The 18,189-nt window shown below is 36.0% G+C and overlaps 1 protein-coding gene across 3 annotated transcripts in view; it reads right to left on the reverse strand.

Moving 5' to 3' along the window:
• The window catches only part of COPS4 (COP9 signalosome subunit 4), an 88,006-nt gene that overhangs the window by 17,015 nt on the left and 52,802 nt on the right, over positions 1-18,189 (reverse strand). For 2 of the 3 annotated variants that reach the window (XM_077142979.1, XM_077142978.1), the window contains 2 exons: positions 9,777-9,892; positions 7,975-8,059 (listed from right to left, as the gene is read on the reverse strand). The exons of the other annotated variant lie outside the window; for it this stretch is intronic. In XM_077142979.1, coding sequence (XP_076999094.1) covers positions 7,975-8,059; positions 9,777-9,892 — 201 coding nt within the window. The remainder of the gene's footprint in view (positions 1-7,974; positions 8,060-9,776; positions 9,893-18,189) is intronic. 3 annotated transcript variants of the gene reach the window in all.

Genomic DNA, 18,189 nt, shown 5'->3' on the forward strand with positions numbered 1-18,189 from the left:
CTTGACCAATGGGGGAAGAAAAATGGAACAGAATAATTTCAGTCACTAAGAGATTTCAAATAGAATTGAAAGGTCATTCTAGAGGTTATTCTTATACACTATAAAAATATCCCGTTTTAGTTTTTGGCATATTGGAGCAATTAAGAGAGAAATACCTGAAACTGCTGAACTGTAATCCAGCAGCCTTGATTCTTAAAGATCAACATATAACTATACAGCTTTTATGGTGTGACTGCATGATGGTGAAAACCTCGTGACTTACACTCCTTTAACCAGTGTGTGGACAGATGAGTAAGAAAATAAAGACAAAAAAATAATAAATAGACTTCCGGAGAAGATGGCGGCTTAGTAAGGTGCGCGGGTCTTAGTTCCTCCTCCAGAACAACTACTAAAGAACTAGAAACAGTACAGAACAGCTCCTGGAGCCACGACAGAGACCAGACACACAGCGTACCCCATTCTGGAACAGCTGGACCGGCTAAGAGACTCCGATGCGGTGAGGTCCCCGAGAGGCGGGCACTTCCCCGGGCCGTGGCAGATGGCGGCCTGAGCCCCTCCCTCCCTCCTTCCCGGGCCGGCTGGGAGCCTCGGAACAGCGGTTCCCCAAGCCGCGGCGGTTGGTGACCCTCCCCCACAGGCGACTTCCCGGAGGGAAAGGAAAGAGTCTCCAACAGTAGTAGGGACTGAGCCCAACCTAACACCAATAGTGGCATTAAGGAACAACTTCTGACTACTAAAAATAGGCCCTCAACTCAGGCGAAACTGATCAAGGTGGAAGTCGCCGATTGGACTAAATGAAAAAGAGGAAAGGGGGCGAAACAGAGCCTTCTGCGGCTGCTTCTACAGAGGCTTCGTTGCCTCTGGGCTCAGCGCTGGGATTACACAGGTTGCAACTGCCCCAAACGCAGAAACAGGCTGCTTTCAGGGCTCTCTACCACCTGAACCTTCCCTACCTTCCCTACGGGAGGGGTGAAACGCATCTCAGGTGGAATCCCTTTCTCAAGGAATTCAGATCCCAGGACTTCACAATTTGAAGCCATTAAAACCAACCTACAACCTTTCCTCTGTCTCCACCACACAACCAGCAGCGAGAGTCTTCCAAAGATAAAGGAGCCACAACATCTTTTGCTGGTGGGACCTGCAGACAGACAAGCACCACATACTGGGCAGGATAAGAAAAACAGAGCCCAGAGACTTCACAGGAAAGTCTTTCAACCTGCTGGGTCCCACACTCAGGGAAATCTGAGGGACGCCAGCAAAAAAATAACAAATCACACCAGGAAAACTGAAGATATGGCCCAGTCAAAGGAACAAACCAATAGCTCAAAGGAGATACAGGAGCTGAGACAACTAATTCTGAATATACGAACAGAAATGGAAAACTTCTTCAAAAACCAAATCAATAAACCGAGGGAGGACATGAAGAAGGCATGGGATCAACAAAAAGAAGAAATGGAAAGTCTGAAAAAACAAATTGCAGAACTTATGGGACAGAAAGACACAGTAGAAGAGATGAAAAAAACAATGGAGGCGGGCCGCGGTGGCTCAGCGGGCAAAGTGCTTGCCTGCTATGCCGGAGGACCTCGGTTCGATTCCCGGCCCCAGCCCATGTAACAAAAACGGAGAAACAGAATACAATAAAACAAAGAAAATGTTTAAAAATGTTTCCCTTTCTTCCTTCCTTCCTTCCTTCTATCCTTCCTTCTCTCTGTCTTTCCTTTAAAAAATAAAAAAAAAAAAAAAAAACAATGGAAACCTACAATGGTAGATTTAAAGAGACAGAGGCTAGAATTAGTGAACTGGAGAATGGGACATCTGAAATCCAAAAAGGAACAGAAACTATAGGGAAAAGAATGGAAAAATTTGAGCAGGGGCTCAGGGAATTGAATGATAATATGAAGCGCACAAATATACGTGTTGTGGGTGTCCCAGAAGGAGAAGAGAAGGGAAAAGGAGGAGAAAAACTAATGGAAGAAATTATCACTGAAAATTTCCCAACTCTTATGAAAGACCTAAAATTACAGATCCAAGAAGTGCAGCGCACCCCAAAGAGAATAGACCCAAATAGGCGTTCCCCAAGACACTTACTAGTTAGAATGTCAGAGGTCAAAGAGAAAGAGAGGATCTTGAGAGCAGCAAGAGAAAAACAATCCATCACATACAAGGGAAACCCAATAAGACTATGTGTAGATTTCTCAGCAGAAACCATGGAAGCTAGAAGACAGTGGGATGATATATTTAAATTACTAAAAGAGAAAAACTGCCAACCAAGACTTCTATATCCACCAAAATTGTCCTTCAAAAATGAGGGAGAAATTAAAACATTTTCAGACAAAAAGTCACTGAGATAATTTGTGACCAAGAGACCAGCTCTGCAAGAAATACTAAAGGGAGCACTAGAGTCAGACATGAAAAGACAGAAGAGAGAGGTACGGAGAAGAGTGTAGAAAGAAGGAAAATCAGATATGATATATATAATGCAAAAGGCAAACACTAATAACACTAAATGTTAATGGACTGAATTCCCCAATCAAAAGACATAGACTGGCAGAATGGATTAAAAAACAGGATCCTTCTATATGCTGTCTACAGGAAACACATCTTAGACCCAAAGATAGACATAGGTTGAAAGTGAAAGGTTGGGAAAAGATATTTCATTCAAATAACAACCAGAAAAGAGCAGGAGTAGGAATACTAATATCCAACGAATTAAACTTCAAATGTAAAACAGTTAAAAGAGACAAAGAAGGATACTATCTACTAATAAAAGGAACAATTAAACAAGAAGACATAACAATCATAAATATTTATGCACCGAATCAGAATGCCCCAAAATACGTGAGGAATACACTGCAATCACTGAAAAGGGAAATAGACACATCTACCATAATAGTTGGAGACTTCAATTCGCCACTCTCATCAATGGACAGAACATCTAGACAGAGGATCAATAAAGAAACAGAGAATTTGAATATTACAATAAATGAGATAGACTTAACAGACATTTATAGGACATTACACCCCACAACAGCAGGATACACCTTTTTCTCAAGTGCTCATGGATCATTCTCAAAGATATACCATATGCTGGGTCACAAAGCAAGTCTCAACAAATTTAAGAAGACTGAAATCATACACAACAGTTTCTCGGACCATAAAGGAATGAAGTTGGAAATCAATAATAGGCAGAGTGCCAGAAAATGCACAAATACATGGAGGCTCAACAACATACTCTTAAACAACGAGTGGGTCAAGGAATGGACAAGTTCTTAGAAAGGCATGAACAACCAACTTTGACTCAAGAAGAAATAGATGACCTCAACAAACCAATCACAAGTAAAGAAATTGAATTACTCATTCAAAAGCTTCCCAAAAAGAAAAGTCCAGGACCAGACGGCTTCACATGTGAATTCTACCAAACATTCCAGAAAGAATTAGTACCAACTCTGCTCAAACTCTTCAAAAAAATCAAAGTGGAGGGAAAGCTACCTAATTCATTCTATAAAGCCAACATCACCCTCATACCAAAACCAGGCAAAGATATTACAAAAAAAGAAAACTACAGACCAATCTCTCTACTGAATATAGATGCAAAAATCCTCAACAAAATTCTAGCAAATCGAATCCAACAACACATTAAAAGAATTATACATCATGACCAAGTAGGATTCATCCCAGGTATGCAAGGATGGTTCAACATAATAAAATCAATTAATGTAATACACCATATCAACAAATCAAAGCAGAAAAATCACATGATCATCTCAATTGATGCAGAGAAGGCATTTGACAAGATTCAACATCCTTTCCTGCTGAAAACACTTCAAAAGATAGGAATACAAGGGAACTTCCTTAAAATGATAGAGGGAATATATGAAAAACCCACAGCTAATATCATCCTCAATGGGGAAAAATTGAAAACTTTCCCCCTAAGATCAGGAACAAGACAAGGATGTCCATTATCACCACTATTATTCAACATTGTGTTGGAGGTTCTAGCCAGAGCAATTAGGCAAGAACAAGAAATACCAGGCATCAAAATTGGAAAGGAAGAAGTAAAACTATCACTGTTTGCAGATGATATGATACTATACGTCGAAAACCCAGAAAAATCCACAACAAAACTACTAGAGCTAATAAATGAGTACAGCAAAGTAGCAGGTTACAAGATCAACATTCAAAAATCTGTAGCATTTCTATACACTAGCAATGAACAAGCTGAGGGGGAAATCAAGAAACGAATTCCATTTACAATTGCAACTAAAAGAATAAAGTACTTAGGAATAAATTTAACTAAAGAGACAAAAGACCTATACAAAGAAAACTACAAAAAACTGTTAAAAGAAATCACAGAAGACCTAAATAGATGGAAGGGCATACTGTGTTCATGGATTGGAAGACTAAATATACTTAAGATGTCAATCCTACCTAAATTGATCTACAGATTCAATGCAATACCAATCAAAATCCCAACAACTTATTTTTCAGAAACAGAAAAACCAATAAGCAAATTTATCTGGAAGGGCAGGGTGCCCTGAATTGCTAAAAGTATCTTGAGGGAAAAAAACGAAGCTGGAGGTCTCACGCTGCCGGACTTTAAGGCATATTATGAAGCCACAGTGGTCAAAACAGCATGGTATTGGCATAAAGATAGATATATCGACCAATGGAATCGAATAGAGTGCTCAGATACAGACTCTCTCATCTATGGACATTTGATCTTTGATAAGGCAGTCAAGCCAATTCACCTGGGACAGAACAGTCTCTTCAATAAATGGTGTCTAGAGAACTGGATATCCATATGCAAAAGAATGAAAGAGGACCCGTATCTCACACCCTATACAAAAGTTAACTCAAAATGGATCAAAGATCTAAACATTAGGTCTAAGACCATAAAACAGTTAGAGGAAAATGTAGGGAGATATCTTATGAAACTTACAACTGGAGGCGGTTTTATGGACCTTAAACCTAAAGCAAGAGCACTGAAGAAAGAAAGAAACAAATGGGAGCTCCTCAAAATTAAACACTTTTGTGCATCAAAGAACTTCATCAAGAAAGTAGAAAGACAGCCTACACAATGGGAATCAATATCTGGAAACGACATATCAGATAAAGGTCTAGTATCCAGAATTTATAAAGAGATTGTTCAACTCAACAACAAAAAGACAGCCAACCCAATTACAAAATGGGAAAAAGACTTGAACAGACACCTCTCAGAAGAGGAAATACAAATGGCCAAAAGGCACATGAAGAGATGCTCAATGTCCCTGGCCATTAGAGAAATGCAAATCAAAACCACAATGAGATATCATCTCACACCCACGAGAATGGCCATTATCAACAAGACAAAAAATGACAAGTGCTGGAGAGGATGCGGAGAAAGAGGCACACTTATCCACTGTTGGTGGGAATGTCAAATGGTGCAACCACTGTGGAAGGCTGTTTGGCGGATCCTCAAAAAGCTGAATATAGAATTGCCATACGACCCAGCAATACCATTGCTAGGTATCTACTCAAAGGACTTAAGGGCAAAGACACAAATGGACATTTGCACACAAATGTTTATAGCAGCATTATTTACAATTGCAAAGAGATGGAAACAGCCAAAATGTCCATCAACAGAAGAGTGGCCAAACAAACTGTGGTATACACATACGATGGAATATTATGCAGCTTTAAGACAGAATAAACTTATGAAGCATGTAATAACATGGATGGACCTAGAGAACATTATGCTGAGTGAGACTAGCCAAAAACTAAAGGAGAAATACTGTATGGTCCCACTGATGTGAACCGACATTAGAGAATAAACTTGGAATATGTCATTGGTAACAGAGACCATCAGGAGTTAGAAACAGGGTAAGATAATAGGTAATTGGAGCTGAAGGGAAACAGACTGGGCAACAGGACTAGATACAAAAACTCAAAAATGGACAGCACAATACTACCTAATTGTAACGTAATTATGTTAAAACACTGAATGAAGCTGCATCTGAGCTATAGTTTTTTTGTTTGTTTGTTTGTTTTTTATATATATTTTTGTATTTTTTATTTTTATTTTTTTCTCTATATTATCATTTTATTTCTTTTTCTGTTGTCTTGCTATTTCTTTTTCTAAATCGATGCAAATGTACTAAGAAATGATGATCATACATCTATGTGATGATATTAAGAATTACTGATTGCATATGTAGAATGGAATGATTTCTAAATGTTGTGTTAGTTAATTTTTTTTAATTAATAAAAATAAAAAATAAAAAAATAATAAATAATAGGGGTATGGGATGAATTGGGTGTCCTTTCTTACTTTTATTTTTATCTTTATTCTACTTCTATTTTTTTTGGAGTAATAAAATGTTCAAAAATTGATTGTGATGATGAATGCACAAATATATGATGACACTGTGAACCAATAACTGTATACTTCAGAAGATTATATAGTATGTGAATATATCTCAATAAAGTTACATAAAAACAAGGAGCAAATCATCAACCATATCTGAAATGTTGAAAAGTTAAGATGAGGTCTGAAAGGTATCTACTTGATTTGTCAGTAAATAAGTCATCGGAAACCTTGCAAAAACAATCTTAATTGAGTGACAGATGCAAAACTGAAGTTAATTAGAAAGTGTGTAACAGGTGAAGAATGAAAAATAACATTTCTTATAGGATACAGTGACACCCAGAAGGAATGCAAGATCCCAAAAAGATTTTTGTTAAAATGGGAGCGATCTGAGTATGCTTAAATGAAAGAAGCCAACACAGAAAGAAAGAATGAAAACAGAGAAAGTGCCTGATAACCTAAGGTTCCTATAGAAGTTGTTTTTTTTTCAGGGGCTGGGGGAATGGTTTTCAGGGTCTGTGAAGGGATCCAAAGTATACATGGACAGATTGGATAGGTAAACAGGTACCATGTATATTATAACACGAAGGAAGAATTTGAAAGTTTATAAATCTGATAAGATAGTTTCAGAAAGATAGCTGTGTGTGTGTAATACAAAATAAGGGTTTCTGCTGAGAATGAAGGAGGCGAAAATACCAGACATTTAAGGGGGAAAAAAATAAAATAGTCATTACAGAGCAGGAAAGAAGTGGACTACAGAAATACATCAGGAATCCCAGGAAGCACTGAAGACCCATGACCTTGAATTTACAGTGATATCAGTCTGTCTGGTGTTCTGTTTTCCAAGCAACAACAGCTAGCTACCAAGCATAAGCAAGGAAAAGATGCAGCATGGGTTTCTTCAAAGTGGGAGTTGAACAGCTAGAACAAAAAGTCAAAAGTCAAGTGTTGTGGGATATCTGTAAAAGACTCAATGAAATAATGAATCATAAATCCAAACTAGACAGGAAAAGAAGTAAAGACAAAAAAAAAAAGAAGGGGAAGAAAGTAGAAAAGTCAATGGACCAGAAGTTCCAATGTGGTCAAAGAAGACCTAAAGTGGGAGTAACTAAGAGATAACACTAGAAAGGATAGGAAGAAGGCTGTGGTCAGAGTGGGAAAAGTTCAAATTAATAATTTACAAGTAGAACAGTTCTGGGTACAGAAAGATCCAGGTTGTAACTGAGGTAGAATAAGGGGATCAGGAGGCTTGAAACAATGGGGAAGTCAAGGGATCTATTTACTTGTTGCTTTCATTAGCTTAATGAGCTGCTGAAGAACAGGAACTGCAACTGTTATTTCTATATGCCAGATACATGGAATGTGGTCAGTAAATATTTGATGAATAAATGAAACTAAAACAATAGTTATAGTTTCAAATTTTTCCTCAGCATAGAAAATGCCGCAATAAGCAAACAGATATGTATACATTTTTCACTTCTTAAAAATTATTTAAAATTATTTACTTGAGAAATAGGCTCATTCCAGTAACAAGATTCTGGTTCTAAGGAAACTGTTCCACATGTTTTAATGATAAATATACAACAGTTCACTGTAATTTCATAACAACAGAAACAAACAAAACCTCTTACTTTCAAAATGGACTATTCCATCAATCTGATCAATAAATCCATTCATACGTCCTTCTGTTATCATTTGAGATGCTATCTTTTCTGCCTGTTTTTTTTTAAAAAAAAAAGAAGCCAAAAAAACTTTCAGAAACTTCAACATTTAATTTTCATATCATCTAAGTTATTCACATATAAGATACCTTAGAGCTCATGGTTTAGGTACCAATCACTGAGCAATACATTTATGTTCATCTATAATTTACTATAAGAGTAAATCTCGTAAATCTGTGTATCATATTTCCAGGGACCTTGACCATTTTAAGTCATTTGGGATTTGTTTATCATATTGTGAGATTTTAGATAAGAATCTAGTCCTTATACCAATTTTCTCCTCTCTGTTTAAAATCAAACTAACAATTTTTCCTCTCACTATGAATCACATCTCTAATCTCAAAAAACAAACTTGTTTTTCTAATTTTATTACGTTTCAATTTTCATAGTGTTCACTATCCCAAAAAGTCTTTAAGGAAGTAGTATTTTTGAAGAAAAATGTAAAAGAAGGCATTGATGTTCAAATTTTAAAAAGGAATTGAGAAGTGCAAAGGTAGTGCAATAGTAGAATTCTCGCCTGCCCTGCTAGAGACATGGGTTCAATTTCCAGCCCATGTACTTCCCCCTCTCCCCCAAAATTATTTTCAACAAATGGTGCTGCAATAGTGGGATAGTCACAAGGCAAAAGAATGAAATGTGACACCCCACCATCTAGCATCAAAAAAAAAAAAAAGGAATTGAGAGTGGGCCACGATGGCTAGCAGGCAGAGTTTTTGCCTGCCATGCTGGAGACCTGGGTTTGTTTCCCAGTACCTGCCCATGCAAAAAAATAAAAAGTTTATTAAAAAAAAAAAAAGGAATTGAAAGGGTTCATGAGACAATTAAAAGGGAACAAGTTTCTTTACCTTACCTCATAAACACATATTTTCATGTTTATTACTTGTAAGCAAACTGAGTTCGGACTTGATCATTTTTATTTCGACCATCCTCCCAATCAATCCTACATCACTGCTGAACAGATTGTGACAAGCATTTTCTCTTAAAGTGCATACATTTCCCTTAACCTCAGCAAGCGACCATACCTCAAAGTCTAAAAAGCAAGAAACTTTTAATGGTAACTTAAGTCTTTATTCCCAAAGTGTTGTACTCCCTTTGAATGTCTATTATTGAAGGAATGGTGTTAGGAAATCCTAAATTAAGACTTCACTAAAAAGGGATGTGACCCATAACTACACAACTTAAATGTCTGCATAGTATATGTACAAGTAAGAATTACTGCCAGCTTTTAATATTATTTAAAATTAAGAGAATATTTTGTAAATGATATCTGACATAAACCCCAAATACAATTGCTACTTTGTTAGAACTTAAACATAATCAACCAAACCCTTATCATGACTAAGAATAAATTCCTTGTAAGTCAGTCAATATCTTAATTTAAATCAAGCTTAAAAGTTACAATAGAATAGCCCGAAGTATTACCATAATCATTCACAAGTTCATATAACCTGGAACTCCCTTCCAGGATTAGAATTCTTAAGAATTCCTTCTAGGATGCTTTATCATAAAACAGAATTTTAAAGCCCTCAAAAACTAAGACAATTCCATTACTGCAATATTTAAACATTTAAGCAATTTATTTCCATTTATTTGAAGTATATGTATATCTTTTATTGCAGTTGCCAACATTTATCAGTCATATTCTATTTTCTTATACTTCAAAAGTTTGGTCTCTTTAACTTCATCTTTATGTATTAGAAACAAGAAAATACCTTAGCTGCAGGGATCTCTAAAAGAGCTCCAAGTTCTTCAAAAGTAATATTATTATATAATTTGCTTGCAGACAATAAATTGTGTTCAATAACAGCTCTGTCCAAGATGCTAGAACCTTAAATAAATATAAATAAGGTAACTGTAAGGTTGAAATTAGTTTTACACTCTAAAAAGATTAATTTTTTTCCTAAAAATTCCTATGGATGTAATAACTCATAATCATTATCTTTATTTCTCTCATCAGATTTTTAAAAGTAACCAAAATGATTTATTTAGAAACAGTTTAAATTAAATAAAAATAACCTATTTAGAAAATGAGTAGTTACTAGTTGAATGGATTCAATTCTTTGGATTCTGGGTTTTGTTTTCTTAGGCAGGCTATCATTGACTTTTCTTTTCCTGCTATAAACACAAATTTTTATTAGCAAACCTGTAGTCATATAATCCTGCAACCTGTTCTATAACCTTGATAAAGTCTCTGATCTTTATTCCTTTGGACACTTCACAAGAACCTTACTCTGAGGCAAATGAGAAAAATGATATGAAGGCAGGATCAGTTAACTTTACTGAGAGAATCAGGCATAAAATCCTCACTCCTGTAAGTGGTGTAGTAAAAGGACCTGAAAAAGCTCTGAACCTAAGGCCCTGCCCTTAAGATATCAAGACTCCTGGGCTCATCCAATTACTGAATGTTTCTGTTGAGTACTAAGTATAGGCCAATTATTAAGATAGATGCTGGAAATAAGATATACTTAGAGGCTTCAAGAGAAGTATTGTCTATCCAACTTAATCTGATGAAGCAGAGAACCTCTTTCTTAGAACAACCCCTTCCCCTTTTCCTGAATTTCACTCATACTCTTCTAATTTTTCTCTACTCTCCTATCTCCCGTATCACTCCCGTATTCTCAGTCTTCTTTATTGGTTCCTCCTCACCTTTACCTCTAAATGTTAGAAAGCTCAATTAGGTATTCGCCACTCTTCTTTCCTCTGAAAGTATCTCAACACAACCAACATGCTTTGGTTATGTCAAGCATAACCATATGTGTATCATATATATACCTCCAATCTAAATCTCTCTTTTGAGCTAGACTCATACATCCAACTAGCTAAATAACATCACATGAGTTCTGGTGGCTGAAAAAAAAAGGCAGGACAGGGAAGTCTAGAGGAGGGCACAGAGCTGAAGAGTAGCAGTAAGTGTAACCTAAAGAATAAAAAGAGAAACAGGGAAAAGAATATATACATCTGACAAAAAGAATCCAAAGGATAAGATGATTGCTTATATTACTTTAACAGTAATAACTGTGAATGTTAGTGGACTAAATTTACTACTAAAAAGATACAGATTGGTAGTATGGATAAGAAATATAACCCAGCTACATGCTGCTTACAAGACACTCAACTTAGATAGAAGAATACAAATAGATTGAAAGTGAAAAAGATGTTCCACACAAGCTGTAACCAAAAGAAAGCAGGAGTAGCTACACTAATATAAGGCAAAATAGACTTTAAATGTAAAGACATCATAAGAGATAATGAAAGGCACTATATATTAATAAAAGGGACAATTCACCAAGAAGAAATAATCATAAATGTTATGCTCCCATCAAGGAGCTCCAAAGTACATGAGACAAACACTGACAAAACTGAAGAGAGCGACAGATGTTCCAACAATAATAGTAGGAGATTTCAATATACCACTCTCCTCTATAGATAGAACAGGCAGACAGAGGATCAACAAGGAAATAGAAAACTTGAACAATCTGATAAACAAATTGGACCTAACAGACATATATTGGTCATTACACCCCCAAAACACCAGGATATACATTCTTTTCTAATGCACATTGAACACTCTCTAGGTCAGATCATATGCTGGGACACAAAACAGATATTTATAAATTTAAAAACACTGAAATTATTCAAAGCATTTTCTCTGATCACAGTGGAATGAAGCTGGAAATCAATAATGACCAAAAAATGAGAACTTTCACAAATATATGGAGATTAAATAACACACTCTTAAACAACCAGTGGGTCAAAGCAGAAATTGCTATAGAAATTGGAAGCTATTTGGAAACAAATGAAAACAAGAATACAACATATCAGAACTTACGGATGCAGCAAAAGCTGTTCAGAGAGGGAAAATTAACTGACCTAAATGTCTATATTAAACAAGAAACAGCAAAAATTTAGGACTTAACTGCTCAGCAGGAGAAACTTGAGAAAAAACAGCAAACTAACCCTAAAGCAAATAAAAGAAGAGAAATAACAAAGATTAAAGCAGAGTTAAATGAATGGGAGAACAAAAGAATAATAGAATCAATAAAACCAAAAGATTGATTGATGCTGTAAAAGCATTCGACAATAATACTGTTAGAAGAAAATGTAGGGTAATATCTTATAAATCTTATACTTGGAGGCGGTTTTATAGACCTTACACCCAAAGCAAGAGCACTGAAGAATAAATAAATAAATGGGAACGCCTCAAAATTAAACACTTTTGTCCATCAAAGAACTTCAACAAGAAAGTAAAAAGACAGCCTACACAATGGGAGACAACATTTGGAAACAACATATCAGACAAAGGTCTAGTAGCCACAATTTATAAAGAGAGTGTTCAACTCAACAACAAAAAGACAAACAACCCAATTACAAAATGGGCAAAAGACTTGAACAGACACTTCTCAGAAGAGGAAATACAAATGGCCAAAAGACACACGAAGAGATTCTCAACTTACCTGGCCATTAGAGAAATCCAGATCAAAACCACAATGAGATATCATCTCACACCCACCAGAATGGCCATTATCAATAAAACAAAAAATGACAAGTGCTGGAGAGGATGTGGAGAAAGACGCACACTTATTCACTATTGGTGGAAATGTCAAATGATGCAACTGCTGTGGAAGGCAGTTTGGCAGTTCCTCAAAAAGCTGAATATAGAATTGCCATATGACCCGGCAATACCATTGCTAGGTATCTACTCAAAGGATATAAGGGCAAGGACAAGGACATTTGCACACCAATGTTTATAGCAGCATTATTTACAATTGCAAAGAGATGGAAACAGCCAAAATGTCCATCAACAGACAAGCGGCTAAACAAGGTGTGGTATATACATACAACAGAATATTATGCAGCTTTAAGACAGAATAAAGTTATGAAAATGTAACAACATGGATGGACCTTGAGGATGTTATGCTGAGTGAGATCAGCCAAAAACAAAAGGACAAATACTGTATGGTCTCACTGATATGGACTGACATTAGTGAATAAACTCGGAATATTTCGCTGGTAACAGAGACCATCAGGAGACAGAAATAGGGTAAGATATTGGGTAATTGGAGCTGAAGGGATACAGATTGTGCAACAGGATAGAATGTAAAAACTCCGAAATGGACACCACACTACCTAACTGTAATACAATTATGTTAAAACAATGAATGAAGCTGCATGTGAGAATGATAGAGGGAGGAGGGCTGGGAGCATAAATGAAATCAGAAAGAAAGATAGACAATAAAGACTGAGACAGTAAAATCTAGGAATGCCTAAAGTGTATAATGATAGTGACTAAATGTACAAATTTTAAAAATGTTTTTGCATGAGGAAGAACAAAGGAATGTCATTATTGCAGGGTGCTGAAAATAGATGGTAATTAATATTTTAAAATTTCACCTTATGTGTGAGACTAAAGCAAAGAATGTTTATTTGGTACAAAATTTATATTTTGACTAGTGCATTTCCTAATATAACTTATGTAGATAGCTTGGTTGAACACCATAAGTACATGGAACCTTGGGTAGGACATGAGATTTTGTTGGTTTGTCCACAGTGATGCCCCAATGAATCCCAGAGTGATTTGATCAGTGAGTGGAAAAGTATTTGCAAAGTCCCCTTCAGGGAATGGTGAGAACGGGGGAATACTCAACTTCCCTAAGTTGAATTCTGGATAGTCTCACAAGCAGTGTGGACAATCAAAGCTATAGGCTGAGCCCCTAGTCTTTGGGGTTTGTTCATATGAAACTTAACCCCACAAAGGATAGGTCAAACCTACTTAAAATTAGGCCTAAGAGTCACCCCCAAGAGAGTCTTTTTTGTTGCTCAGATGTGGCCTCTCTCTCCAGCCAACACAGCAAGCAAACTCACCACCCTCCCCCGTCTACGTGGGACATGACTCCCAGAGGTGTGGACCTTCCTGGCAACGTGGGACAGAAATCCTAGAATGAGCTGAGACTCAGCATCAAGGGATTGAGAAAAACCCTAGAATGAGCTGAGACCCAGCCACAAGGGATTAAGGAAACCTTCTCGACCAAAAGGGGGAAGAGCGAAATGAAGACAAAGTGTCAACGGCTGAGAGATTCCAAACAGAGTCGAGAGGTTATCCTGGAGGTTATTTTTACGCATTAAGTAGATATCACCTTGTTATTCAAGATGCAACGGAAAGGCTGGAGGGAACTGCCTGAAAATATAGAGCAATGTTCCAGCAGCCACATTTCTTGAAGATGATTGTATAATGATATAGCTTTCACAATGTAACTGTGTGATTGTGAAAACCTTGTGTCTGATGCTCCTTTTATTTACCTTGTCAACAGATGAGTAAAGCATATGGAATAAAAATAAATAATAGGGGGAACAAATGTTAAAATAAATTTAGTTTGAAATTCTAGTGATCAATGAAAGGGAGGGGTAACGGGTATGGAATGTATAAATTTATATTTCTGTTTTCATTTTATTTCTTTTTCTGAATAGATGCAAATGTTCCAAGAAATGATCATGATGATGAATATGCAACTATGTGATGATATTGTGAATTACTGATTATATATGTAGAACGGAATGATCAAAATAGGAATGTTGGCATTTGTTATGTGTTTTTTGGTATTTAAAAAAATTTTTAAAAATGTTTAAAAAAGCATTTGACAAAATTCAACATTCTTTTCTGATAAAAATACTTCAAAAGGTAGGAATCAAAGGTAACTTCCTCAATATGATCAAGGGCATATATGAAAAACCCATAACCAGCATCCTACTCAATGGAGAGAGACTGAAAGCTTTCCCCCTAAGAGCGGGAACAAGACAAAGATGCCCTCTATCACCACTATTATTCAACACTGTACTAGAAGTTCTAGTGACAGCAACTAGGCAGGAAAAAGAAATAAAAGGCAGCCAAATTGGAAAGGAAGAAGTAAAACTTTTACTATTTGTAGATGACATGATACTAGGAAAACCCTGAGAAATCTACAACGAAGTTACCTGAGCTAATAAACAAATTCAGCAACACGGTGGGATATAAAATTAATGTGCAAAAATCAGTAATGTTTCTATAAACAAGCAATTACTTAACTGAGGAGTCAATTACAGCAAAAATTCCATTCAAAACAAACTAAAAGAATCAAGTATCTAAGAATGCACTTAACTAGATATAAAAGACTTGTACACACAGAACTGTATAACACTGCTAAAAGAAATCAAAGAAGATTTAAATAGGTGGAAAGACATTCCCTGCTCATGAATAAGAAGGTTAAATATAGTTAAGATATCAACTGTACCCAAATTGATCTACAGATTCAACACAGTACCAATTAAAATTCCAACAACCTACTTTGAAGACTTGGAAAAGCTAATTTCCAATTTATTTCGAAGGGAAAGAATTCAAAATTTCAAATGGCCAAAAGTATCTTAAAAAAGAAGAACAAAGTGGGAGGATTAACAACTTTCTGATTTTAAAACTTATTATAAAGCCAAAATGGTCAAAACAGAATGATGCTGGCACAAAGACAGAAGTATTGACCAAAGGAATCGAATCGAGAGTGCAGAAATAGACTATGAAATCTATGGTCAACTGATTTTTGACAAGGCCCCCAAATCTACTGAATTGGGAAAAACAGTCTCTGCAATAAATGGGCATGGGAGGACTGGATATCAATAGCCTGAAGAATGAAAAAGGACCCCTACCTTACACACTATACAAAATGTAACTCAAAGTAGATCATACATAAAATATAAGAACCAGTACCGTAAAGCTCCTAGAAGAAAATGTAGGGAAACATTTTCAAGACCTACTAATAGGAGTCAACTTCCTAAACTTTCCACCCAAACACAAGCGACAAAATAAAAAACAGATAAATGAGAACACCCCCAAATCAAATGCTTTTGCGCCTCAAAAGACTTTGTCAAAAGGTGAAAAAGCAGCCAACTCAATGGGAGAAAATACTTAGAAATCACACATCGGATAAAGGTCTGATATCTTGTATACGTAAAGAAATTATACAACTCAACAACAAAAGAGCAAGCAACCCAATTTTAAAGTGAGCTAAAGATATGAATAGACATTTTTCCGAAGAGCAAATATAGACAGCTAAAAAGTACATGAAGAGATGTTCATTTTCATTAGCTATAAGGGAAATGCAGATCAAGACTACAATGAAATACCACCTCACATCTATAACAATAGTCACTATTAAACAAACAGAAAACAACAAATATTGGAGAGGATGTGTGGAAATTGGAACACTTACGGACTGCTGGTGGGAATGTATAATGGTATAGCCACTATAGATGACAGTCTGGTGGCTCCTCAGAAAACCAAATATTGAGTTGCCCTACGACCAGGTAATACCACTACTTGGTATATATACCCAGAAGAGCTGAAAGCAGTGACACAAACAGACATTTGCACACTATTGTTCATAGGAGCACTACTTACAATTGCCAAAAGATGGAAACAATTCAAGTGCCCATCAACAGATGAGTGGATTAACAAAACTTGATATATACATACGATGGACTACTATGTAGCAGTAAGACGAAATGACACCCTGAAGCACATGACAAGATGGATGACCCTGAGGACATGGTGCTGAATGAAATAAGCCATCACAAAATGACAGATACTGTATGATTCCATTTTTATGACCATGGTAAATGTAAAATCAGAGGTTTATAATACAGAAGATAGGGGGCCTAGAGATACACAGAAGCTTGAGATGGGTGAACAGTTACCTAATGACGTTGAACTTAATTGTAAGCAAATATAGAAGTAAAGGCAGTTCACTAGTGGGCATGTAAGTAATATTGTCAAACTGAAGGTGATAAGATTGAAAGGGGTTGTACAGACTCATGTATCCCAATGAATAACACTACAAATATAAATAAGTTCTTACATGAACTAGTGTAAAGGTATGAATCTTCTACAAAGAGTGTATAATTTTGGGGTGCAGGGAGAAAAATGCTATTGAACACATGGGCTATGTTTAACAGGAAAACATCAACAGTACTGCAACAATACCAGGGATACATAATAGGGGGAGGGACAAGAGTTAGGAGGATGTTTGAATTCTCTATTTGGTGAGGGTGTGTTTTTTGGCTGTCTTTCTCTCGGGAACAATGAAATGATCTAAAATTGAGAGTGTTGATGGACTATGGAATTGTGACCCATACCAAACTCTGAAATCTGCTCTACAACTAATTGTTGCAAGGTATTTTGAAATTTATTGCTTTTTTGTATATTTTATTTTTTCACAAAAAAAGAAAAAAGAGAGAAAGAGAAGTATAATAAAGAAGACAGGATTTAACAAATGAGTATGACTGCTAAATCATTATATTGATATTTCTTTTGGTCTCCAGTGTCTTGGAGCAGCTAGAAGAAAAAATGAAAAACTGTGGAACTATAACTCATACCAAACTTTAAAATCTATCCTAAAACTACTTGCTAAAATGTACTTGGATATTAAAATAAATTTAAACATATATATATATATATATATATATATATATATATATATATATATATATATCAGTTTATATTCATTCTTTTAGTAGAAAATAAAAAAATTAAACTCCTCACTCTCATTAGAATCTCTCCAAAGGCAATCAATGTTAACAGGTTCTTGGGTTAGCCACTCAAGCTCACTTGAGCTGTTATCTCATCTGTAAAATGGGAAGTATAATAGCATCTTTCTCATACGTTTGTTCTGATGATTGAATGAAATAATCACTGTGCTCACTGGACTAACACTTTTAATTTCCTTCAAGAAGTTTCCTTTGCATTCATGAACTGACTAACTCTTTGGTGCAAGAGACCTAGCTTTCAGTCTATCTCAACTTTCAAAGCATCTTCCTCTCTAAGCTTAATCATTTCTAGCTTTTGATTTAAAGTGAGAGATGCATGACTCTTCCTTTCACTTGAACAGTTAGAAGCCATTATAGGGTTACTAAGTTGCCTAATTTCAATACTGTTGTGATTCAGGGGATAGGGAGGCCTAAGTCTGAGAAGGAGAGAAATGGGGAAGGCTGGTTGATGGAGCAGTCAGAAGACACACATTAATCAACTGTTTCCTGTCTTACATGGGTGTAGTTTGTGGAACCCCAAAACAATTACAATAGCAACAGCAAAGTTCAATAAAAACA

Source organism: Tamandua tetradactyla, chromosome 24, assembly GCF_023851605.1.
Source record: "Tamandua tetradactyla isolate mTamTet1 chromosome 24, mTamTet1.pri, whole genome shotgun sequence".
NCBI lineage: Eukaryota > Metazoa > Chordata > Mammalia > Pilosa > Myrmecophagidae > Tamandua > Tamandua tetradactyla.